The following is a 26469-nucleotide window of genomic DNA, read 5'->3' as shown; positions in this document are numbered from 1 at the left end:
ACTGTGTGGTCTTAAATGCTCCTCAATGTCACACATTTTGTGACAATTAACTTTCGTAGCGATTCTTATCAAGTTGTTTGCTTTAAACTTATTTATACGTTGTCGGCAATATAATAAACCTGTTGATGAGTAAAGTCTTGATTGTTGTGTCCTTCCTCCTGGCTGTATCCATACCCAACTAAGGTAGGAACGCAATTAAAATGCTGTTTGTTCTGCTGCAGTGATCACCTGTTCTGTTTCGTAATAGGATGTGCATGTCTATTTTTATCGATTGCTTGCTGTTACTAACAATTAATGTGTATTTACTGCATTCAAGGTTTTAGCGTTTTAATAACAACACTAAATTAACTAAAGAAAAAATGCGGCGAGATTTTTTTGGATCGAAATTTTGATCATTTGTCTCCCTCTGTTTGTTGTAGCGCGAATATTTCATAAATATTTTGTTCTGCTTTGTTCATGTGTAAAATACCCAGCAACTTGAAAACGAGCGACATAATGAATGGCCCGCGATAATCTTTTTACATAAATTTTGTTGCAAAATTACCTCAGCAAGCAGCAACACTATTATCAATTTACACCGAGATAGCTTAGATTTATTTGCGTGATTTATAGTAAATATAAAACATCTTGTTCGTTCAAACCATTATTGAAACTTAGTACTTCTAGTACTTAACGCAGATATTATTAATTATTATACAAATACAATTTTATGACGGAGCAAACAAAAAATATGTAAATACAGCAGTTTTGTCTTAGGCTTTTCCAAACACTAGAAGTTAAAAAAGTTAAATGTTTGGCAAGTAGATTAGATAGGTGTAGGAACAGGAGGAGTAAAGTATATTTTTTCTGTATCTTCAAAACTATAATTGCACAGAATTAAATACCGACTTTGTATTTTTCTCTCTGCCTGTGAATTTTTTCGGAGTTTTTCTTAAATTTGTACAATTAAAATTAAATAAGTTATTATTATTATTAAGTAGCTCCAAAAATGAGTATATCTTGTCATTTTATTAGGAATTTTTGTATTTATGTTGAATATTATTTGTGTTATTTGTTCTAAATTTGACGTGTGTACAAGATTAACACTAATAAAGCATTGTATTAATATTACACTTTGTTTTTTTTTATGATGGATCTATAAAAATTAAAAATTATCGCATTATGATAAGATTACCAACACAAAACTGTGTGGTCTATTTTTCAAAATTTACAAAACTTTCTATTTTAAAATCAACCTAATTTTTAATTGGAAAATTCGTTGAAAAATAAACACAAACACAAAACAAAGCTACAAATATTCTTGGATTTTCGAGTTAATTTTTTGCAACGCATAACTCTTTTGAATTAACAGAAGTAAGAAATCACGTTTGCAATCATTGCACAAAACGGGTCCGGTCAAGGTCTTCTAAATATTTCACAAACTGATAAACTATTTCAAAATTGTCTATACTTCTCATTGCCTAAAAAACACAAATGCTAACAAAAGTAACAACAGTAATGTCGCTTCTCTTGTGAATGTGCTCGCTTTGTCTTTTTTTATTGGCACATACTTAAATATTTCTAGTTAAATAAACGTATAAGATGGGCGAAAGCAACGAAAAGTTCAAATTTGCCATCGATAGAGGCGGTACTTTTACGGACGTTTTTGCTAAATGTCCTGGGGGCAAAATACGAGTCCTTAAACTCTTATCTGAGGACCCTCAGCACTATAAAGATGCTCCGACTGAAGGAATACGCCGGATACTACAAGAGGTTAGTAAACGTAAAGAAAAACAACACTGGTCTGCAACAAAATCCTCTTTCAAATAAAATTAGCATGAATATGAATATTTAAACTACTTCTGAATCTGTATCTGACCAACATAAAGAAACTATTTCAGTTGGTGGAACGATAAAAAGCTGAGAATTATCAGGAGAATTTTTCTCTTCTGATAAGGTCTGAAGTATGTGACAGTCATGTTTAAAAAAAATTTTTTTTGACTCCCTAGATTTCTAGCAAAGTTTTATGAATTTTTAAATGCCTTTACAACTCACTAGAATTGTTTAAAATTTTATTTAACAAAAAAATTAGTTCGATTTTTAGGGATTTGATTTTTGCAATTTTTGTCGCGTTTTTGGTCGATTCTGGGTACCCGGAACATTTGTCAAGCTATAACTCCGGAACTATTAAAGATAACCCTATGAAGTGTATTATTGTTGAAAAGCTCTTTTGATAATCTATTTTTTTCAAAAAAGATCATTGTTCTTCGACTAATAGTTTTCGAGAAAATTGCAAATAAAAGCAAGAATTGGTGAAATTTAAAAAAATTCATAACTTAAAAACCATTGAGAATTTGGTAATTTTCTTGATGCCAATCGATTCCCCGGATCATTCTGCATGGTTAAGGATTAAAACAGTTTCACTTTTTCAGATAATTTATTCGTAATTGACAAAATTAGAAAAATTAAAAAAAAGTTTTAACACCTCCCCCCTAAAAAGGGTCAATTTTAAAAGTGTTTCAAAATCAAATAAAACTGATCTTATCTTATAAATTTTGATGTGCTCTTTACAATGGAAAAAACCGTTTTCTTCTAGCTCTTTTAATTTGGCCATAATCGGCGTTTGAATATGGTAGATAAAAATGGTGGATGCGCCGAATTATTTATTAAAAAATTTATTACTCAAAAACTAAAAGTCGTAGAGCAATGCGGTTTGTTCCATTGAATTCAGCGGCTGAATTTCTGTATTATACCAACTTTTCACGAAATTTAAAATTTTGATTTTTTTTGCCAAAATTTCCTACACTACCCTCAGGAAAGTAAAAAAATTATTTTTTTAAAAACCCGTTCTATTACAGTTTTTTGGACTTATATATGCCTTAACAGCTCTCTAGAGTTGTTACAAGTCTAAAAAAATCCATATGTTTGATTTTTTCAATTTTTGTCGCGATTTTGGTCACTTTCTGGTAGCCGGAACATTTATCGAACAATAACTCCGGAACTATTAGAGATACCTCTATAAAGTTTATTATTATTGATAAGGCTACAGAGACGATTAAAGTTTTACACTAAAAAATTCATAACTTAAAAAATAAAAGTCGTAGAGCAACAAGTTGCAGACCAGTGCAAACTGCCTTATTTATTGCAGGAAACTGGCAATGCCTTGGATAGCGACGGAAACGTCGACAGTACCTTAATCGAATGGATTCGAATGGGTACCACCGTCGCTACCAACGCTTTGCTCGAACGAAAAGGCGAAAGAATAGCTTTCGTAACCAACGAAGGTTTCAAAGACATTCTTTTGATCGGCAATCAAGCGCGACCAAAAATTTTCGAACTTGTAAGTACCCATCACTTGTGGTATCTTCAAATCAGTGAAACCACCACTTCCAGAACATTAAACGACCTGAAGTCCTATATTCCGAAACCGTTGAAATAGATTGTCGGGTAGTCCCTCTCCTGAAAGGTCGGTGCGAGTTGGGAGACCCCATTTTAAAGAAATGGCGAGTTGTTGAGACACCGACTGGTGAACGCTTTTACATAACACGAGAACTGAACAAAGACGAAGTTTACAACAAGTTGAAAGCGATCAAAGACAAAGGCATCAATAGTATCTCGGTGGCACTCGCCCACAGTTACACTTACCACGACCACGAGGTCGAAATCGGCAAAATCGCCCACCAATTCGGCTTCCAACACGTCTCCCTCTCCCACCAAATCATCCCAATGGTCCGGATCGTCCCCCGAGGCTTCACCTGCTCAGCTGACGCCTACCTCACCCCCCACGTCAAGCGCTACCTCCAGGGCTTCTCCCACGGGTTCAAAAACCACCTGGAAGGCACCCGTGTCCTGTTCATGCAAAGCGACGGAGGTCTGACCCCAATGCACCATTTCAACGGTGCAAGGGCCATTCTCTCAGGCCCTGCAGGAGGCGTGGTGGGCTATGCGGTCACCACCTGGCAGAAGGAAACCAATCTCCCGGTGATTGGGTTCGATATGGGCGGTACCTCCACCGACGTTTCGCGTTTTGCTGGCAGTTTTGAACACGTTTACGAAAGTACCACCGCTGGGGTTACCATTCAAGCCCCCCAACTTGATGTGAATACGGTGGCGGCTGGGGGCGGTTCAATGCTGTTCTTCAGGTCGGGGATGTTTGTAGTGGGGCCTGAGTCGGCGGGGGCGCACCCGGGACCAGTTTGCTATAAAAAAGGGGGGCCTTTGACGGTGACTGACGCCAATTTGGCGCTTGGGCGACTTTTGCCTGACTTTTTCCCGAAGATTTTTGGGCCTAATGAAGACTCGGCCTTGGATAAGGGGGCCACGGTTGAACAGTTCCAAAGGCTGACTAACGAGATTAACGATTTTTTGAACCGTGAGACCTTGATGACGATGGAAGAGGTAAATAATAATAATAATAATAATAACAATAACAATAATAATAATAATAATAATAATAATAATAATAATAATAATAATAATAAAAACGACTAAAATAAAAAATGTTTATTTTTTACCAAAACTCTTTAAACTATTTCTATTTATTTATTTATATTTTATTTATTTTTTTTCTGCCTCTATGCACATATATCATCTCATTAATAGTTTTATAATATTTTTTTATAGAAGTTTTTTGGCTGATAGAACGTACCAGTTATGTACAGTGCGTTCAAAAAGTTTTTACATCAACTCTTGCTGTGAAATTTTTAACGTATGTTATTTTCTTACGAAAATACTGGCGTTTGTGAAAATTGCAAGCATCGCGTTTGACCCTTCAACAGAATAAAACGATAATTTATCAAAGACAATAGAAATCTGTCAATCTAAATTCCACAGCAAGAGTCGATCTAAATATTTTCTGCAAGCACTGTATAAGAGGTTCCACCGAGCTTCTCAGTTTAATTATTTTTACTTATTTAAAATAAAAATTATGTAATTTGATCCAAAAAAAGTAATTACATCCTATTTTATCAAAGATGATAAAGTTGTGGTTTCTGCGTTCAAAAAGTTTTTACATCAACTTTTGCTGTGAAATTTTGAAAGTATGTTAATTTCTTACGAAAATACTGGCGTTTGTGAAAATTGCAAGTATCGCGTTTGACTCTTCAACAGAATAAAACGATAATTTATCAAAGACAATAGAAATCTGTCAATCTAAATTCCACAGCAAGAGTCGATCTAAATATTTTCTGAAAGCACTGTATAAGAGGTTCTACCGAGCTTCTCAATTTAATTATTTTTACTTATTTAAAATAAAAATAATGTAATTTGATCCAAAAAAAGTAATTACATCCTATTTTGTCAAAGATGATAAAGTTGTGGTTTCTGATAGGAAAACATGACTTTCGTATTTTGGAAGACTCAGGAGTTTATACTATTCTTACACGAATTTTTTGGAAGACAAACGTCTAAATTAAAATTGATTTATGAAAAATTAAGCTCTCATTTCGGTCAAAAAGACGGGAAAAGTAGTTTAAAGAGTTTTCTTATTATCTTTCAATAAAAAGTTGGGGATATTTGACACCATTGCGGCCATTTTAGGTCGCGATGGGTTTCATCAAAGTCGCCAACGAGAGCATGTGTCGCCCCATCCGGGCATTAACCCAAGCCAAGGGCTACGACACGGCCCGTCATGCCCTTGCATGTTTTGGCGGAGCTGGAGGGCAACATGCCTGCGCTATTGCCCGCTCTTTGGGCATGACGACCGTTTTCGTGCACAAATATGCCGGGATCTTGTCCGCGTATGGAATGGCATTGGCTGATGTGGTCAATGAAGCGCAGGAGCCTTGCGCCAAAGTTTACAACGACCTCAGTTTCGAGTATTTCGACGAACGGTTCGATTATTTGGAAGACCAGTGCCGGAAAGAGTTACGGAAACAAGGGTTCAGTGACCAGAACATCGAACTTAAACCCTTCCTGCACATGCGGTACGATGGTACCGACTGTGCCCTCATGTGCAGTCCTGAAGTGGGGCCAAATGGCACGAAACGTGGCGATTTCATGGCTTCCTTCCTTGAACGGTACCAGGCCGAATTTGGGTTCGTTATCCACAAGCGGAACGTTGTAGTTGATGATATAAGGGTGAGAGGGATTGGAAAAAGCGATTTGGTTGAAGAAGTACCAATTGAAAGTGCTAAAAGCGACCCAAAATGTGAACAAACAACACGAGTTTACTTCGAAACGGGGTTCCAGGAGACTGGAGTTTACCTCCTGAAGAATTTAAAGTCGGGGCATGTTATCAAAGGACCTGCCATTGTCATGGACAATCTCAGTACCATTTTGATCGAACCTGACTGTACCGGTACCATTACCAAATTCGGAGATATTAAAATCACCATTGGGTCTGGGCATGTCAAGGAGATCGGCCCTGAGCTGGACTCCATCCAGCTCAGTATATTTAGCCACCGCTTTATGAGTATTGCCGAGCAGATGGGCAGGATTTTGCAGCGTACTTCCATCTCGACCAATATTAAGGAACGGTTGGATTTTTCGTGTGCCTTGTTTGGGCCTGATGGGGGTCTGGTGTCCAATGCTCCCCATATTCCCGTTCATTTGGGCGCTATGCAGGAAGCCGTTCAGTACCAGATGAAAACCAGGCAAAAATTTAGCGAGGGCGAAGTGATTTTGTCCAATCACCCGGCTGCAGGGGGCTCGCATTTGCCCGATTTGACCGTCATTACACCTGTTTTCCACAAGTGGGTTCGCGTTTTGTTATTTTTGACCAAAGGGCTGTTAACTTAAAAAAAATCTATAGAAAGATAAAGCCGTTTTCAGCTTTTTCGACGAGAATTTTTTTTGTTTTTAAAAAAGAAATCGTCTGAATTAAACAGTTTTTAATGAAACCAACCATTGGCTAAAATAAACCGTTTCAGCCAATTCTTAAAAAAAAATTCGGTTTTATGCAAGAAACTTGTTCCAAATGATCTATTTTTATCCAATTTTTTCCAAACTATTCTAAGCTAAGTAATTCTAAAAAAATTCAGCAAAATTTCAGTATTTTATTAATTCTGATAGTTAACCTTGTTAAAAAGAATTTCACTAATTTTAAAAATTATTTTATTGTAATTTTAGAAAAATACAGAAATTTACATACAATTCTAGTAATTCAAAAAAATACACCAAAGTTATAGTAAATCTAAGAATTCATAGTAACTCCAGGTTAATTACAATAATTCCAAGTTAAATTTTAAAGTAATTGTGATTGTTTTAGAGAAATTCGGTGTAATTTTCATTCAGATTAATCTCAGAAAATTAAAAAAAAACAAAATTAAGGGGATTCCAAAAAGAATTTAAGCAATTTCAGATGAATTTCAGAAACTTGGAAACAATTCTAGCAATTTTAAAATAAACTTCAAATTTTCTGCAATTCTGGTAGCTCTTAAGAAATTCAGCGTAATTTGCGCTCTAAGTAATCTCGAATAATTTAAAAAAATTTAAAGAATAATTTTACAAAGAATCCAGTAATTTCAAGAATTCAGAGTAATTCAAAATTTTAATTCAGATAGTTTGAAAAAAAGGAAAAAAAATACTTATAATTTCCAAGTATTGGATAATGTATAACAAAAATTTGAACAAAATTCCAGAAATTCCAAAAAGAATTTTCGTAGTTTAAAAAATAATTCTAGTACCTAATCCAGCAACATTTTATTAATTTCACCAAAATTTCTGTAATTTTATCGTAATTTTTGCAGTTTTAAAATTTCTAATAAACTTTATTAATTTCAAATTAATTTCATAAATCCCAAATTAATTTTTGCAATTCTAAATAAAATCAAGGTAATTTGCATTCTAATTAATTGAGTAATTGCATATAATTCTAAAAAAATCATTGATTCTATAAAAATTCTACCAAAATCCAGTAATTTTAGGTTAATTCTAATCATTCGAAATTATTTTCTGTAATTTCAATTGAATTTTCGTACTTTTGAATTAATTTTCGTAACTTAACAAATTTGTATATTTTCAAATTAATTTCGCTAGTTACGAGAAATTTCCATTCCAAATTAATTCAGACGTTTAAAAAAACAGTAATGTGCATATGCCTACGTAATTCTAGTAGTTTCTAAGAAATCAGCGAAGTATGTACAGTTCTAATTTTTTTAGTAAGTTCTATAGTTCCAAATTCCAGGGTAATTTAGGATAATTTCAATACACGAAAACTAGTAATTGTACCAAAATTCCCGCGGAAAATTTCATTTATTTAAAAAAAATTACGAATGTTTCTTCAACTTAATTTTCGTAATTTCGATTTAGTTTTCGTAATTCCAAAAAAACTACTGTAATTTCAAACTAATTTCGATAAAAAATTATGTCAATTTTTATTTCGAATAATCTCGGATAACTCCAAAAAAATTCTCGTGATTGCAAAAAAGATTTTTTTTATTTTACAAAAGTTCCAGTGATATTTCCAAAAACAATTCTAGTAATTCCAGAAACATTTCACTAAATTCTAAACTAATTTAACCGAAATTCTGCCACTTCTCAGAAATCCAACGTAATCTCAATTAAATCCGAATATTCCAAACACCAAACAAATTTCAGAGTTAACGGCTCTTCGTTTTTTGCTTTGGCGACTTTGAAACAGTATTTTTCAAGCCGGTAACCAAAATCTCAATAAATTTCCAGGAGCGAAGCTAAGCCAATTTTCTTCGTGGCGAGCCGTGGCCACCACGCCGACATTGGCGGCATAACCCCCGGCTCCATGCCGCCCCATTCCACCACTCTAAGTCAAGAAGGGGCGGCTTTCAAGTCGTTTACTTTGGTGGAAAACGGGCGATTCCTCGAAGACGAGGTGATTGCAGCGTTTACTAAAGCCGGTGGTCGCAATCTAAGCGACAACATCTCGGATTTGCGGGCACAAGTTGCCGCCAATAAAAAGGGCATTGCTTTGGTGGGCGAGCTGATCGAGCAGTACGGGCTGAGGGTGGTGCAGGCCTACATGGACCACATCCAGAAGAACGCCGAGGTCGCCGTGAGGGACATGTTGAAGCAAGTGGCGAAGGACACGTTCGAAAGGACGGGGAAGAGTGTCCTTGAGGCGGAGGAGAGGATGGATGACGGGTCTCCCATTGTTCTTAGGGTCACACTGGATAGGGAGAAGGGCTCGGCGTTCTGTGACTTTACGTAAGTTGGGGGTTTTCACGTGTGATTATTGCAAGTTGGTGGGTGCAGGGGCACTGGACCGGAAGTTTGGGGCAACTGCAATGCGCCCAAAGCCATCACGCTCTCGGCCCTTATTTACTGCCTGCGCTGCATGGTCGGACACGACGTTCCGCTTAATCAGGTATGCATAGTAAGTCGAGTAAGCTGAAAGATTCGATCGGGGGAGGTTTTTTTTATTTGAGATTATGTACCGGAAAATTCCGGAGCAATTGAATTTTGCGGATGGAGCAACTAGCGGCAAACAAGATGATTATTTGATGCGATGAGTGCAGCGGTTAAGTTGCTGCAACTTGTTAGTTAATAAAGGAAATGCATGAAATTTTTATTAGCTGTCTATAAAGTTAACATATTGTTTCAATTGCTCGGTAATAATGATATCGAAAGCCAGAACAGATCAGTAGAGGTGAAACGTGACGCAGAAGAAGATAAAATAGTCAAACACAAAAAATTAAAATGAATGTAAAATTTACAGGTCATTGGTTTTTAAATAATGAGGTCATTTTGAATTATTTTTAAAATGGCAACCAACTTTTATGTCATTAGTGGTTTAGATAATTCATTTTTTATACTTGTGGTAAGTACAAGGAAAATATGAAATAACAACGTTACAAAAAAATAAATAAGATACAAAATACAAAAGGCTTTCTTACTTAATTTTATGCAACTCGTAAATGAAATTTTTAACTGGCTATTAACTCAATAATTGCTCGGTAATAATAAGTAATCACATGATAGATTAACTGCCTTTTCAATGCTTCACTCAAATATTTACTCAGCGGTGTGTGAATGTATTATTTTTTGAAATAGCTCACACGGCGTAATAATTTATAGGTCATTGGTTGTTAAATAGTGAGATTATTTTTAAATTTTTAATGGCAGCCAATATTTTTTAGAGGTTTTGATACATCATTTATTATTCTTCCGGTAGTACATTAAAAAAATATTAATTAGCAACGTTTTTAATAATGATTTTAATAATAACTTTACTTGTTTTGTGTTATTTTCTAAAACAATTGAGCATATTGACTCAATTGTTCAGTAATAACTAATAAGTGATGACATGATGAATTAATTGTCTCTTTCGAAAATTTACTCATCGGTGTGTGAAACTATTATTTTTTTAAACAGCTTAAACGGCGTGAAAAATATTGCTTAATTTTTTATTTTTCACTATTTTTATTGTATTTAATTTTTTTTCTCGTTATCAAATTTTTTTATCTAATTTTCCAATTACGAGGATTGTTCAATATAAACTGAGAAGTTAGAAGAAGAGAATAAAAAATAAATCAGAAGAAAAAAGTGATAAAAAAGCGATAAAAATGTAAAAATTTAGATTCTCGTATCATTGGCTTGTAAATTAAAAAATTCATTGGTTTTTAAATAATGAGGTCATTTTGAATTATTTTTTAAATGGCAACCAACTTTTATGTCTTTAGTGGTTTAGATAATTCATTTTTTTATACTTGTGGTAAGTACAAGGAAAATATGAAATAAAAACGTTACAAAAAAATAAATAATATACAAAATACAAAAGGCTTTCTTACTTAATTTTATGCAACTCGTAAATGAAATTTTTAACTGGCTATTAACTCAATAATTGCTTGGTAATAATAAGTAATCATATGATAAATTAACTGCCTTTTCAATGCTTTACTCAAATATTTACTCAGCGGTGTGTGAATCTATTATTTTTTGAAATAGCTCACACGGCGTAATAATTTATAGGTCATTGGTTGTTAAATAGTGAGATTATTTTTAAATTTTTAATGGCAGCCAATATTTTTTAGAGGTTTTGATACATCATTTTTTATTCTTCCGGTAGTACATTAAAAAAATATTAATTAGCAACGTTTTTAATAATGATTTTAATAATAACTTTACTTGTTTTGTGTTATTTTCTAAAACAATTGAGCATATTGACTCAATTGTTCAGTAATAACTAATAAGTGATGACATGATAAATTAATTGTCTCTTTCGAAAATTTACTCATCGGTGTGTGAAACTATTATTTTTTTAAACAGCTTAAACGGCGTGAAAAATATTGCTTAATTTTTTATTTTTCACTATTTTTATTGTATTCAATTTTTTTTCCTCGTTATCAAATTTTTTTATCTAATTTTCCAACTACGAGGATTGTTCAATATAAACCGAGAAGTTAGAAGAAGAGAATAAAAAATAAATCAGAAGAAAAAAGTGATAAAAAAGCGATAAAAATGTAAAAATTTAGATTCTCGTATCATTGGCTTGTAAATTAAAAAATCATTTTTAATTATTATTAAGCGCAAACCAACATTTTTTTGCTGTTTTTGGTAATTTATTTTATCCTAATTTGCTTAGCGGTGTGTGAATTCTATTATTTTTTGAAGCAGCTTACACCCACTTAATTTTTTGAATTATTTTTATTTTATTTTATTATGTATTTTGGTTGCATTTATTTAGTTTTTTTAATCTAAAATCGCTTTTATGAGGGTGGTTTAATCTAAACTGGATAGCTAGAAAAAAGAAGAAATAACGTAAAGCAGAAGAACAGAAAGTAATAAAAAAGTTATTAAAAAAATAAATTTTAGATAAAGAAATCTTTTCAATTTTTTTAATGGCAAATCAATGTTTTCTTTAGTGTTTTTGATAATTCGGGTAAATACATAGAAAATATTAACGTTGCAAAAATAAATAAAAGAATAAAGATTTCAATAATAACTTTATACCAAGGACTTTTTCTTCCTGCATTTGCCTTATTTTGTAAAGCAATTGAGCACTTAAGTGAAAACTCTAAGTTTCTGTAACTAGTTAATAAATGATAATGATAAATTAATTGTCTTTTTGATGGTTTCCTAAAAAATTAATATTATTAAAACTGTTATTTTTTGAAGCATCTTAAATGACGTAAAAATTTTGCTCGAATTTTCTTTATTACTTATTATTTACCATATACTTATTTTTATTTTATTTCGTTAATTTTTTCATAGCATTTATGCAATTTTTTATCTAATTTTCCTGTTACGAGGTTGGTTTAAAATGAATATAAAATGAATGAATATAAACTAGAAAAAGAGAAGAAATAACGTAGGGCAGAAGAACAAAAAGAAACAAAAAAAAAAGAAATTAAAAAATGAAAAATTTACAGATCATTGGTTTTTATAGATTTTTTAATTGCAACCAACTTGTATTTTTTTTCCATTTAGTTTTCATGTTATTTATTAAGAAAAATTATTAGACTAATAAAAATAATTGTCTTTAAAATAAGACAATAACAGAAGTAATTATCATGACGTTTTGTTGTGGTAAAACTAAATTAAAGTTTTGTCTTATGAAATAAATAAAACAAGGTCGGGTATTTATATTTTTTTCCTAAACATCAAACAGACATCAACTTTATATTATCTAACTAAATATTTTCTGCGACCATATTATACTTTAGAACCTTAAATAAAATCCAACTTTATTCCAATAATAGCAACACAAGGAACACCTCATACAAACAATAAGTAAACAAAAAAAAATTTAATAACTCGCAAATACACCGTTAATTGTCCTCCTCATCGTCGGAGAGATCCGACACTCCATCCTCCTTCTGCTCCTCCGCCTGTCCTCCCTCCTCCCACACGCGCATCCTCTCCGGAGTGGCGAACTCCTGCACGTGCTTGACCACCAAATAGTTATACCTCTCCGGCGTCCTGGTCAGAACCATCGCCGCGCAATGGTTCAGCGGGTCCTCCGGGTTGGGGTTCTTGAGCAGTTGCGGCAAAAACGTCTCGAAGATGATCACCAGGTCGTAAAGCGCCGTCCACTTCTGGTTGAGCACATCGAGACAGATCGTGCCGGAGGTCTGGTCGACGTTCGGGTGGAAGATCTGGGTGTCGAAGCCGACGCTTGGCGACTTGAAGGGGTAGTTCTCGGGGAGGAGGACGCGCACTCGCCACACGCCACCCTCGTAGGGCGTCCCTCTGGGCCCGTTGAACTTCACGATCAAGTTGCGGTAGTTGTCGCAAGTAGTCACGTCGAATTTGCTCTCGATTAGTCTCATCACGTCGATTTTGATGCGGTGGTTCATCTGGAAACGCGCCGTCATTAATGTGCCCTGACTTTGCAAGAAATCGGATTTTGATACCGCTGAGGGTTGACGAGCTGCACTTAACCTACAATCAAACGGAAATATGACAAGTGTGACAAGGCTTCGGAAACAAAGAAACAGAACAAAACACTCAAGAGCTGATAGAACCAAGTTAACTATCGAAGTCTGTCAACATTTTGGTATTTAAGACGCGCGGTTTATCACTTAGTCATAGCTAAATTATATTGAATTACCATTATCTACTAACAGTATGTGGAAACATAGTTCTTGTCGCTTTTGAGGCAATTTCCGCCAAGTGTGGCACTTATCCAAGAAGCTAATTAATTTTTTTTTAAATAACAACGAAAAATTTTATCAAAAAATGTGTTAATTAATCAATTACAATTACACAATAACACGATTTCCATACCTTAACTGAAAGTCATCATTTCTTATAGATTATGAGCCACTAAAAAAATATAACAATTCCATCACGTCCGATTTAAAAGAAATACAGCGTATTAGGGAATGGTTTAGCGAAAATTTAAAGGTAGATAGATTAAGCAAAATAAATGTAAATCAAGAATGTGTATTTTTTTCAAAAAATCGTTCTGAAATTAAAGTCCCAAATTTTCAGAACCGCTGAATTAGAATTATAAATATTTGCGTAACTTTTAATATTATTAACAAAACAGAGAGGTGAATTAACTTCTTGGTCCATTACGATATTCTTCTATTTCAATGTGTGTTTTGTTATTAAATTTTACGAAAAAAAAAAACAAAAACTTTTTCGCCAGAACCCGGATTCGAACCTCCCACACAATTGATCATGTTAACCACAATTTTGAAAAATTTTTAAAACGCTCATGCGCCACCATCTCCATTTTGTTTAATGAAAAAATTAACTGCTAATAAACTACCATAAGCCACACAGTGGTTCTCAACAGGTGGGTTAATAAAAATTTCTGAAGAATTTAAGCACATTTTGAAAACGATGTAAAGGTTTTTAACTTCTCTGATTATGACAAATTCACGTACGAAATATTGCTAACACTCGGTATATAATTAATTAAAAAAGCAAGAATAATTCTTAAATAGCCAAAGAACAAAGTAAAAATGAATGCTTTTACTCTGTTTTTTTGTACTTTATAATAGTCCATCAAAAATCTCCTAACACGTTTTCGTCCCAGAACCCTTGTCTTACATTTGTTGTCTAGGTTTTTCGGGAAAAAATCTAAACCAAGACAATGTATTTTAAAATTTATATTTACGCCCTCTTGGTCATAATTATGCAATAACTCTGCCTGATAAGTGCTTCTCAGAGAGGTCTTCCATGATGATGCTGATGATGTCATGTTTATGTCGAAACGTCTTATGTTCTTTATTGTAAATTTTCTTGTGTAATTAAAGGACATTATAGCTAAAAGTATTATTATTTTTTAGTTATCACTTTGACGCCAATTTGCCGAATTTTGGTTTATTTGGAAAGCTTTCTAAATAATTAATTCAACGTCGAAATTATGTCTTTTTTAATTTTTTGAATTTTTATTCTAATAAACGTCTTTAAACGCTTGAATAAACCAATTGCAACCTATTTTGAAGATTTTTTGCATAATTTTTGACGAAATTTTGCTAAATAATTGCGTTTCTGACTTAAAATGTACTAAAAACCCGAAAAGGATTTTTTTTTCGATCCTGTTTACAGATTTTACAACTTAAGTATGGTTTATTTTGGTTGAAATATTTGGGAAAAAATATTAAAGTCAGTGATTAATTTCGTAATTAAATGCTTCATTAACTGATCACGTGATCAAATTGATCCAATCAGCTGCTCGCATCATTAGCGAATTTAACTTCCACCAGCGCATTAAATTTTAATTGAGGTTTCCACAGTGTGTATAGGAACGTTTCAGGAAATCTTTAAAAAAATTCATCGCTATTTTTACTGCATTTATCAATATTAATTGCTGTGGAGTATTTATTTTATTACTATGTTGCCAGATAAATTTTTTATCACAACTTTGAAAATTTAATGTTGATGATTATTATAAATAATTTTTAATTTTGTTGACGTGAAGAATAGAGGAACTTGGTTTCTTTCTTTGTTGTATCACCGATTTTTAAATAATTTGAGAAATTAATAAAAGAGAAAAAATCTTTATTTCTTAATACTGCTTAGAATACTGAAATACTGAAGAGCCCTGTAAAAATCGGCTTTTAGTTTAGTGTATTTTAATAAAATATTTCTTAACTTTTGAAAAAGAGTTAAAATAATATATTTTTCGACTTAGTTCTTCGGCGTATTTTTGCTTAAAATTAACGAAATAGCCGTGTTTTTGAAAAAAAAACAAGAAACAATATAATTTTATACCAAATTTGTTGGTGATTACTGATTACTATTCTATTGTTTTTTTTAGCAAAATTTTTTAATAATATTTTTTTAAGCAAGTTTTGACTTTTTCAGACGTTTAAAAGGAAAAAATCACATCAATTCGACGATTTTTTGGGCAGTTTTTCTTTGATTAATTTGATTTTGTACTCAACTTTCAAAATTTTGATAGTGTTTAGTTTTTTAAATCAGTTTTATTCTTCTAGTGTCTTATTAAATTTTTGGTACAATTTTTAAATCGACCCAAATTTCGTGCAACTGTCGTCGTGTGCTTAAACTTGAATGAAATGACCAAAGTTGTGCTCCTCCTCTCCACAATAGAGGGAATATCTTAACAAGTTTACGATTTAGTACAATAATGACTCGGCTCACTTCGAGGGCCTGAGGCAGCTTATGGAACAGATGTTAGGATTAAGCGCTGAATCTTTCACGACCTTTCAATAATTAACCACGAAGGGTACGCGAAGAATTCGAATGTCCATCGTCGATTATCAAATATTTACCTGGACGATATTATGCCTGCCAGCTGTTGGCGGCGAAATCTTGGAAGCCCAGCGAATTAACTCCAGGTCACGGCAAATTCACAACATCTCGCCGAATTGACGTTGGACTGACGGGTTTATTTCGGGGTGTGCGGTTACTAAGAGAATCAGTCCGCTTTGCAGGGCTTAAACAGTGATTGTCAACGAATTATCGAGATTATTTGCTCGTTATTTCTTTTTCGTTTCAATTTGTTTTCATCATTTTGACAACTGGCGTAAATATTTGTCCATATCTAATAAATTGTGATATATTTTTGTGTGCAGGGCTGCCTCGCCCCCGTGCAAATCCACGTCCCGAAGGGCTCGATTCTCGACCCCAGCGACAACGCTGCGGTTGTCGGCGGCAACGTTCAAACGTCCCAAAGAGTTGTCGACGTTGTTTTGAAGGCCTTCAGGGCGTGTGCCGCCTCCCAAGGATGCATGAATAATATTACATTTGGCAGCGGCTCCTGGGGGTGCTACGAGACCGTCGCTGGAGGCAGCGGAGCGGTGAGACATATTTTATTTCAACTTTATAATATTCTGTTTTGACTCCGGTTATATCTCCGAACTGCACTGGGATTCACTTTGGAAAAGTATTTCGAACAAATTGTCGAAAAAATATTATTAAATTCGTACAATACGTCTCTGATTAGATGACTTCGCGATTTTGAGATTTAGTGTCAGCACTGAATAGAGTTATGTATAAGATTTTTTTTAATTTTTATAAATTATTTTATTAAAAAATGTTTCGTTAATGAAGATTAAAACATTACTTTTTGTTAGTATTTTTCTCTTAAAAATGTTTTTTTCTACAACATTAAAAACAAAAGAGCAACAATTAGGACTGTTGTTATAAAAGGAAAAATGTAAAAAAATAAAAAGTTTAAAATAAAAAAATAATTGATGGAATTTTTATGCTTAGGTAAACGTCCTTTATAATCCTTCAAAAGTTGGCTTAAAACTTTTGAATTAATAGCAAACTTTGATTTCTGAGAAATTATGAATAAAATTAGAAAATTTTGAACTTTAGGTTCTAATATAACACAATTTTTTTTGTATATGGATCGAAAATCTAAGTATGAAATCGTACACTTAGTAGAAGTCAGCAAATCTAACAAAAATTTGATTTAAATCTTATAATAGTGTAGAAAGTTTACGTCTTACAAGTTTAAAGGTTGGAGTTTCAAAGGTGAGTATAAATACATTAATTTTTTTGGTAAAAAATTAATAATTTATTGATTTAGTTTGGTGTTTTTATCTCAAAAACATACGAAAAGTTGCGAATAAGAACAAAAATTATACGAATTTTCGCTTATTTCGTGACTTTTTGTGCCAAATAATTATTTCAATAGCTGGAAAACGAGTTAAAATTCACTAAAGAAGCGAAATTAATATGATTATCAATTGTATTTGGTTATTTATTGGCTTGCTTTAGCGAGATTTTAGTGTAAAAATGTGCTTAAAAAAACGAAAAACACCGACTTTGACTGAAATTTTTTTGGTTTGATTTTCACGAGCTAAATGAAACTATTTCATTAATGAAACAACAAAAATCTTTAATTTTTTATAATTTTTGTTAATTTTGACTTATTTTTGATAGGACCTCGTTAACTAATTGAGTCTTTAGTTGAAAACATCGATCTTGATCTAATGTGGTTATTGTTTAGCCAGTTTTTGTGAAATTTTTCGAAAATTTATTGTGATTTTCCAAAATTTTTACGTGAAAAACGTGGAAAATAAGCAAAAATAATCAATTTTTTGACTCATTTTAGTAATTCTTCGACCCTGTTTAGTGCAATTTTGCAAAAACTATATTAATAAATATTACCGTCTTTTAGTTAATAGTTAGGTTTAAGTTAAATTTTAAGAAAAATTGGTTTCGGGAAAAAATCAATTTTCGATTTATTTGGCGATTTTTGAGGCCATTTTGGCAGTCTTTTAAAAAATCAAGTTTAAAATATTATTTCGGTGTAATTTGATGATTTTTAAGATATTTTTATCGAGCTAGTGAGTCTAAGCAGGGATAACTTTCTTTTTTGTTTAATTTTAGCGATGTTTTAACAAGATCTTGTAAATTAAATGAGCGTAGGCACAAATAAGAGTTTTGATCTAATTATTCAATCAGTTTTAGTGAAATTTTTTAAAAAACTATTACTTTTTTGCTTTAATTTAAGCAATTTTTGTCTTTGTTTTCTTGTTTTGTCTTTAATTCTTGTTTGTTGCTGGCTTGAAAAAAAATAAAGTAAACATTTTTTGAGTAATTTAGTGATTTTTTTGTTTGTTTTTGACTAATTGCTGACTTAAAAACCATTTAAAACGTTCATAAAACGCAATATTTGGAGGCTTGTATTGCAAACCTTTGGTCTAAAATCGAATTAAATCGAGCGAAATATCAATTTTGACCTGAGTTGTTGAAGTTTCGAAAAATGTTAGTCAAATTTTGTTGAAATCTTTTTTTATAGACTTGTAAAACGAATATTTTCCGGTATTTCGACTTGTTTTCAAGAAAACTTTGCAAAAATACTTGATGCAAAAATTATGTATTCTTGGTTTTTCTTTGACAAATTTATTATTATTATTATTACTAATTCGGCAAATTGGTTTTGACGGTAAAGTTCATACGTGTCTTCAGTAACTTTTTTGTTACTTTTGAACGGATTTGCATGAAATTTGATGTGATTTAAACTCCGCAATACGATTCAATGTTGCCAACTCAATTTCGGAGTCACGTCCAGAAATTTGATAGAATCGTTAGCGACGGTGGCCTTGTCCGGGTCAGGGGTTGTTTGATGTGTTTCATTTCAGGGCCCCGGATGGCACGGATGTTCCGGAGTGCACACACATATGACTAACACGAGGATCACCGATGTTGAAATATTGGAAAGGAGATATCCCGTACATGTGCGCAAGTTTATGTTACGACCAGGCACTGGCGGCACTGGCAGATTTAGGGGCGGCGATGGAGTCTTAAGGGAGATTTTGTTTAGGGCTCCGGTGACGTTGTCAGTTCTCACTGAGAGGAGGGTCCTGCAGCCTTACGGACTCAACGGTGAGCGCAACACTGTCTAGGGCTTGATCTCTAGCCACAACCGTTTAACACATGATTGAAAGTTTAGCAAAGCGATGATTTTTTATCAATTCAATTTACTTTAATTTTGAGTTCACGAAAGAAAGTTGTACCTAATTTTTGGTTGTTTTAGCTACAACGCATAATTTTTTTTTATTATTTTTTATTATTTATTTATTTATTCAAGCTTGACAAGCTGTTATCGATTTCATTTTTCTTAAACAGTTTTTTCAGTAACTTGTTTAGTTATCAACTTTAATTATTTTGCAAGACGTTTAACTTTTAAATAGTTTCATGAGAAGTTATTGTTGGGAGCAGTCCTTGAGAGTTTTAAACTAATTAACACTGTTTACAAATATGCCAACATGAACATTGTAAAGCTCTTAATTAACAGAACTATAATTAATTTTACTTTCATAAGTTGTCCAAGCATGTAATAAATTTGTTAGGTACATTGCAATAAATGTGTTACATTTGTTGAAGTCATTTTATAAAACGTAGATAGATAATGACATTCTGAAAGAACCGATACTTTTATAAATTATGTTTTGCCTAAAATATACAAAATATGTCACGTAATTCCAATTAACAAAATATTGGCAATTAGTAATAAATGAACAGTAAAAATTAATTATTAATTGTTAATAATTCTTCCAGGATGTTATTAATAGAAATAAAAAATCTGTAACATAATATTATTTAATTAATTTTTATTACAGGAAATTTTAGAAAAATTAAAAAAAATCACATGGCTTGCGAACTTATTTAATAACAAACGAATATTTCTCTAAGGCCCGGTTTATAGAAAGCTTCAGTAACTTTTAATTCGTTTTTAAAAGTTAACAACACGAATAGACCAATAAAATTGCTTCAATTCGGTCACGTGATTAGTTAATCACGCATTTAATTGCGGATTAAATTAATAAATCAGTCCTATTATTATTAATTTTTGAGATAAAGTAACAATATACAGTACGTTCAAAAAGTCTTTAGATCAACTCTTGCTGTGAAATTTTGAACGTAGGTATGTTGATTTCTTACGAATACTATATACGAAAATTATTATTATTATTATTAATTTTTGAGATAAAGTAACAATATACAGTTCGTTCAAAAAGTCTTTAGATCAACTCTTGCTGTGAAATTTTGAACGTAGGTATGTTGATTTCTTACGAATACTATATACGAAAATACTGACGTTAGAGAAATTTGCAAGTAGCGCGTTTGACACCGTATGTAAAACTTTTAAGAGACTGAACCTGTATAAAACATAGCAATAATTATTGTTTACTAATTTAATAAAATCTAAATCTCTGAAAAATATAATTTTTTTGTGAAATAATTTTACAAACATTAAGAAACAAAATCGTAATTAAAGCCAGGCATTTTTTAAAACACAGACTCATCTGTAAATTTAGTAAATATTATATTATATTATTAAGTTTTTAATCTAAGTAATAAATGTCTAACTTTAAAAAACATCAATTTGTTAAAAATAAACAGCAAACGAAGAGTTATTTTTGTATAATTGGAAATTTTTTCTTTTAAAATAATAAAACAATTATTTGTTTTTTTTTGTTGGTTCTTCTTGGTATTAATGAATTAAATGAGGAATAAAAAATTCATAAATTAATTGAAAATAAAGTTGTTGTTTTGGGCCGAGTTTGTGAATTAGTTATGATTTGACTGTGAGTTCGGTAAATCAGCCGCGAAATTTGTGTTCGTCGGAAAGAAGTGCCCTCGCGGGCTTCGGCCCTTTATTTATTGCGCCCTTGTGTTGTTTTTTTGCAGGTGGTGGTCCCGGCGCTCGAGGTCTCAATCTCTTAATCAGAGCCGACGGTAGGACGATCAATCTCGGCCCGAAAACTGCAGTTCCCATTTCACCCGGGGTGAGTATGACAAACCGTTTTGTTTACCAACATCCTCGCGTTTTTCGTCCACGGTTCCGTTCCGATGGGCGTGAAAAGATCCGCAGACGGCTTTTTAAGCCTCGACGAAGATAAATCGCCAATAGAAAACGAAACAATTCGCCCTTTGTGGTTATGAGCTCGGTTAGTTTTATTAGCATAACACTGCACCATTATCGTGTCTCGGCGCTCGGGTTATCAATCTCGACAAAATGGCACCGTTAAATCGCCAATTCGGCGCCATCTTGAATTTATGACTAGGCACATCGTTGCGGCGGGACATAAAAGAGTGTTAGTGTTATTTAAGAGTGCTGCAGATACTTATTGCAAAACACCATACCAGGAATTTATTGTGATTAAGGTGCTCGACTGAAGGAAATAATTAATGGAAGGGTGTCTTTAAAATAACACGGCCAAGCCGCAGGATTAAATTATAAATTAGGGTGAATGCCACGGTTGAAACGTTTCACTAAATGAAATTTTACCAAATTGGCTTAATTGAGGATTTTAAAGCAGATACGAAAGAATCCGGCGAAAAAATTCGAGATAATTTTTGTTCCTTAATATTATAAACTTAACAAACCAAAGAAAATCGATTAAGTTCTCAAAATACATAAGTATAGGTAGTATAGGTTGTATATTCCTATTGTTATCTGATTGTTTGATTACGTTTTCTTTTAACGTTTTTGTTACGTTGTTTAAAAACCATCTTTATTCTGTTATTTTTTTACCAATTTTTAACGTTTTAACAGCATGTCTTGTATAGGTTGTACATTCCTATTGTTATCTGATTGTTTGATTACGTTTTCTTTTAACGTTTTTGTTACGTTGTTTAAAAACCATCTTTATTCTGTTATTTTTTTACCAATTTTTAACGTTTTAACAGCATGTCTTAACTTGTATTTATGTAAAATACGTAAAAGAACTATAACGTTATTATTAATGGTCTTTACTAACGTTTGTTTTAAACGTATAATAAACGTTTTAAAAAATGGTATTTACTAACGTTTGTTATAAACGTATAATAAACGTTTTAAAAAAACTGAATTTGGTTTTGGTGGCACTGTTTAACGTTAGTGTATTTGTTGCTACAAAAAATTGGAGATATCAAGATTTTGAGATATACAGTGTGTTTTGTGTAAACCTCACATTGGTAGTTCTAATGATGATAGTCATCTGAAAATTAGTATATAATGTTTTTTATTTTAAAAAAGAAAGCTATATTTTTTAATGCGTTTTTGGATTACTAATATTTTTTAAGGTAGTTTTCATACCTAAATTTCGCCGTTTACGAAATATTTAGGGTTTTTGATTTTTTTTAATTTACACCTTTCAGTTCAAAAATCGATACCTCTGCTATTTTTAAAAATTTGGAAATATTTTTTAGCACATTTGAAAGAGGAAACATAGGTCTTCCTTTGGAGTTTTCAAATTTCTAAGAAAGAAGAACAAATCTCAAATATTTAAACTTAAGTTTTCAGAACTTTAAGCACGTGTAACTTTTTTTTTAATAAAATGCCACACGTTTGTGAGAAATTAAAGTTTTTTAAACAAACATTCAATGAATTTATTTTGTTTTATCAGGACGGACAACACAATTTTGAACAGAGTTTGTCGTTTGTTTAATTAGAAATGGCAAATTATGCAAAAATAGCTGTGGTTAGTTAGAAATTTTCTACAATGTTAAAAAAACTAACCTAACTTGAAAATTATGACAGATAGGTATAGGGAATGCTAATACAAATCGATGCAGAAAAAAAAATCTTTTCCATCTAGTAAAATAAAAATTGGGACATCTTATTTGAAAAAAATAAGTTATGGGTACTTGAAGTTGTCCAAACTAAACCTTAAAATTTTTTGGTTTATTTATTTTTTTTCGAATTTTGAACACACTGCAGAACAGCTATAGGCTTTTTCTTTTAATTCCTCAAATATGATTTCGAAATCTTTGAAACTAAGAGAGCTACCGATTTTTTAAGTGACAGGTGCAAATCCAAAAATTTTCAAAAAATTTTAGTTACCTCGAAAACGGTTAAACTTAGGTATAGGGATAAAAACGGCCTTAAAATAGCTGAACTAATCCAAAATTTATTCTCTAGGACACATTTTAGGCAAATATTTTTGATCATACAGAGAGTCCCAAAAAGTATGATGTCATAATAATACATTTTTAATGGCATGCTATAATTTTCTTGTTTATTTAATTATTTTGTGTTTACTTTAGTTGAAAAACTAATTTCAATTCATTTCAACGTTTGAATAATTTGCAAGTGAAGTAACCCTTTCACTTAACATGTCGCTATTCAATACTATCTTTATTAGCTCTCACTTATACTTTTGATTAAGCTGGAGCGCAGTTATCACTGCTCATTGATGATTTTTAGATCGAATAGAGTTAGATAAAATCATTACGGTTTAAAACCGGCGCCTGGCGCGCACAAGAATGTTAAAGAAGTCTCCCCTTTATTGTAACACCCGCTCGACATTATGCTAAATCTCTCACGCTGCAAGTCACAATAAAACGCCGAATACACAATAGTAAAGCTATCTGTCTAAATCCCACGAAAAGGGGAAATGGAACGGCTCAATACGAGTCCATAGAAAAGAGTAAAATACATGTGTAAGCCCGTCCTGATCTCCTCAATGTACAATGTGTGTGCAATCTCCAAGCCCGGTAATTGCCATTGAAGCTTCTCGATTTGCATCAAACTAACTTCAGTGTATCTAGTGCAGCAATAGATATCAGTCATCTCCCGACGGGTTGGTAGGTAAGCAATTAGTGGAACTTGAGGCGAAACGAGCAATTAGTTGCTCCTTCACGTACGCCGGGAAAAAATCTAATATGACTATTAGGAAGTGAACTGCAGTGAAGCGCTTTCTGGGGGTTTTTATTAAACAGTTTCGGCGGAATGAGCTACTCACGGCTCCCTTAATCCACATTAAAAAGCTGAACTTGAAATAAATACCCGAGTATTGGACTTTTCCTCAAAACTCCAGTTACAAACGTTAGAATCTCCCTTGCTTGTGAGGATTACACGCAACCGCCTTGAATCAGATATTCGTCGGGCTTGCAGCAAGATGGGCCTAAACAAAGTTATCCCAAATCCTCCCGGATCATGCGGTAATAAGAAACAAACACCACTCCTTTCGTCACCTTTTGTCGCCTTGATGTAAAATTTACAAACGCATCGTCTGGTATTTGCTTTCCGCGCTGCGGATCTCTGTTTTATTTACAATAGACAAACACAACGTGAATCGAGAATTATTGACGCTTTGCCAGGAAGTATAGCTAATTCCGCCTCGATAATGGTGGCGCTATTCAAGACGACTTCATTAAACTTCATAATTGGAATCTAACGAGCCGAACTAATTGGTTTTCTTAAATAGCAGCAAGCGCCGGAACTAATCAGGCTTAGGCGATGATATAACGGCTTTTTTCCCGGAATGATGCATGACTCCCGGAGGATGTCCTGCGATCTCGGAACCCATTATAAGATGATCCCGGTAATGATAAATACACGGCTTGGGACAACAACTTATTATTTTTTGCATCCTGTCGATAAGCCGTCAACATTTCAAAAAAATTACCACCATTTTTTTTTACTTTACTAATTCTTACTAAAAGTCTCACTGTTAAAAAAAATATAAAAATAAGCAAAATCGACCATGAGAAGTTTAAGTCAAAATCATTAGTTTGAAAGCTACAATCGAAAATATAAAAAATTATAGGGTGCTAAATTAAAAAAAAAGTTTGTATTGTAGCTAATTTTGGAAACAGTTTGTATATTTGTAAATAACTTTAGATGAGGCAGAAGGCTTCGGAAAATTTTTTTTTTCTAACATTTAATGGTGAATAATGGACTTTTTTATGTATTGCTTAACCAACAATTTATGGAATTAATTTATTAAAGAGGGTTGTAGAAAAAACTTTGTGTTGTACTCGTCAGAAAAACTTTTTTCATGCTCGTGTTAACACATATAAAACAAATAACTACGTATTTCATATGTCGGCCTGTGTACTTATTGTTTTTAAGTATTAATTGTTGAAGAAGAAAAAAATGTTTATATATTAATTTATTCGTCATTGGAATAGATAAACTTATTTATAGTTTTTTGCGAATTTGTTATTTTTATGTAGGTACTTTAAAAGTAAGATGGTTTGGCAGTTTTTGTGTTATTTATTTGATTTTTTTTAATTTTAGAACAACACCTGAAGTTTTCGACAAACATATCTGATGATTTAACTAATGAGAGTTATTTTGGATTGTTTTACTCAAAATGTTTTTTTGCAAAATTGTTTAAACTTTGTAAAATACACAGACTTAATATTATTCGCTGAATTGTTGAATAAAAACTACTTTTAATTCACTGGAAGCAAAAAATTACAAAACATGTTCCAAACTTAATTTTTCAGCTTATTTGTTATTTGTTCCATTGCATTTATTTTTTCAAAGTTACAAAAATAATCCTAACATTTCAATATGAAGCCGATTTAGCCTCCCATTTTGTTCCTCGAATAATTTGCCCAATGAAAATGAGCTCCGACCTGTTTATCTACTGCACAAAAAATTGCAAGGTGTTTGTCATTGGATATCGATCGGTAATGCACTCCCAACTATAAAACAGTCCAATCACAAGGCGACTGGAAAATTGTCGGCTGTTAATTGCCATTTCTATTACAATTCGGTTAAAAAAGTGCAAATTAAAAGTAAAATAAAGTTGAAATGAACATATTAATGTTTTTCGCAAGTTTTTATTCAAAGTTACTTTTCACGTAGATTTTGTAATATAGTTCGACAGTGTTTAGTTTCACAACGCCAGCGTCTGAAGTTTGTGCTTGTTGTACGTCTGAGGATTTAACTTAACTAAAATTTGGAAAACTTTAAAATGTTTTTGTTTCATCGAGAATGTACGAAACTTTCGTCTTATCAGGCATATTTTCTTTGTAACGACTGGAGAAGATTAGATAAAACTTTGTAATGAAAAGTTTGAGTGAAACTGTCTAGGTATTTTGTTGCACACAGGTTTCCCAATTAGTTCAATCTAACTGTTAGTTAACAATTCGTGTCTCAAACCACATCAAAAACGCTGTAAATGAAGCGATTATAATTTTAATGCGCTTTCAGGACGTCTTCCAGCTTCACACCCCCGGAGGTGGCGGTTACGGCTGCGAACAGGACGACCAGGACTTCCAGCACCCGGGGAATGCCAGAACTAACGCTTCTCTTGGGACCTTCGTCGAGCGTGGAAGCGTTTTCGAATACCGTCAAGGCCAAGAAAGCGTCTAAATAAATCCCCCTTGATTTGTTTACTCGCGACTGCGAGCGAATCTTAACTAGGGCTTTTTCATTTGTTAATCTATTAGAGAGTTTAAATAAATGGTTGCAGCGTT

General features: G+C 32.7%; 2 protein-coding genes across 3 annotated transcripts; one reads left to right on the top strand and one right to left on the bottom strand.

Annotated features, from left to right (window-relative positions):
* Nucleotide 1: 1 nt before the first annotated feature.
* LOC658884 (uncharacterized protein) lies at nucleotides 2–26469 on the top strand. Its single transcript, XM_965235.5, has 11 exons — nucleotides 2–183; nucleotides 1565–1752; nucleotides 3128–3319; nucleotides 3373–4377; nucleotides 5518–6671; nucleotides 8602–9099; nucleotides 9148–9259; nucleotides 16386–16610; nucleotides 18909–19152; nucleotides 20962–21059; nucleotides 26204–26469. Exons 2-11 carry the CDS (start codon nucleotides 1582–1584, stop codon nucleotides 26363–26365), a joined length of 3861 nt encoding a protein of 1286 aa, XP_970328.1. The 5' UTR covers nucleotides 2–183; nucleotides 1565–1581; the 3' UTR covers nucleotides 26366–26469.
* Nucleotides 12562–16276, bottom strand: LOC103313550 (ubiquitin-conjugating enzyme E2 H-like). Of its 2 annotated transcripts, XM_064355698.1 has the most exons (3): nucleotides 16083–16276; nucleotides 13248–13275; nucleotides 12562–13190 (listed from the first exon to the last, which is right to left on the bottom strand). In XM_064355698.1, the coding sequence occupies exon 3, from the start codon at nucleotides 13188–13190 to the stop codon at nucleotides 12663–12665; it is 528 nt and encodes a 175-aa protein (XP_064211768.1). In that variant the 5' UTR covers nucleotides 13248–13275; nucleotides 16083–16276; the 3' UTR covers nucleotides 12562–12662. The 2 variants fall into 2 exon arrangements, with proteins under 2 accessions (XP_064211768.1, XP_064211767.1); XM_064355697.1 differs by lacking the exon at nucleotides 13248–13275 and having other exon boundaries at nucleotides 16083–16264.

The sequence above is a fragment of the Tribolium castaneum genome, chromosome 3 (assembly GCF_031307605.1).
Source record: "Tribolium castaneum strain GA2 chromosome 3, icTriCast1.1, whole genome shotgun sequence".
Taxonomy (NCBI): domain Eukaryota; kingdom Metazoa; phylum Arthropoda; class Insecta; order Coleoptera; family Tenebrionidae; genus Tribolium; species Tribolium castaneum.
Note: the sequence above shows the minus strand (reverse complement) of the source record. Positions and strands in the feature narration are given on the sequence as shown.

Excerpts from the sequence above, each read along its gene's own strand:
- LOC658884 (XM_965235.5), top strand. The coding sequence starts at position 1,582 with ATGGGCGAAAGCAACGAAAAGTTCAAATTTGCCATCGATAGAGGCGGT. Across the intron at positions 9,260-16,385 it reads ACGACGTTCCGCTTAATCAG|GGCTGCCTCGCCCCCGTGCA; the intron begins GTATGCATAGTA and ends TTTTGTGTGCAG. Across the intron at positions 21,060-26,203 it reads CAGTTCCCATTTCACCCGGG|GACGTCTTCCAGCTTCACAC; the intron begins GTGAGTATGACA and ends ATGCGCTTTCAG.
- LOC103313550 (XM_064355698.1), bottom strand. The coding sequence starts at position 13,190 with ATGAACCACCGCATCAAAATCGACGTGATGAGACTAATCGAGAGCAAA.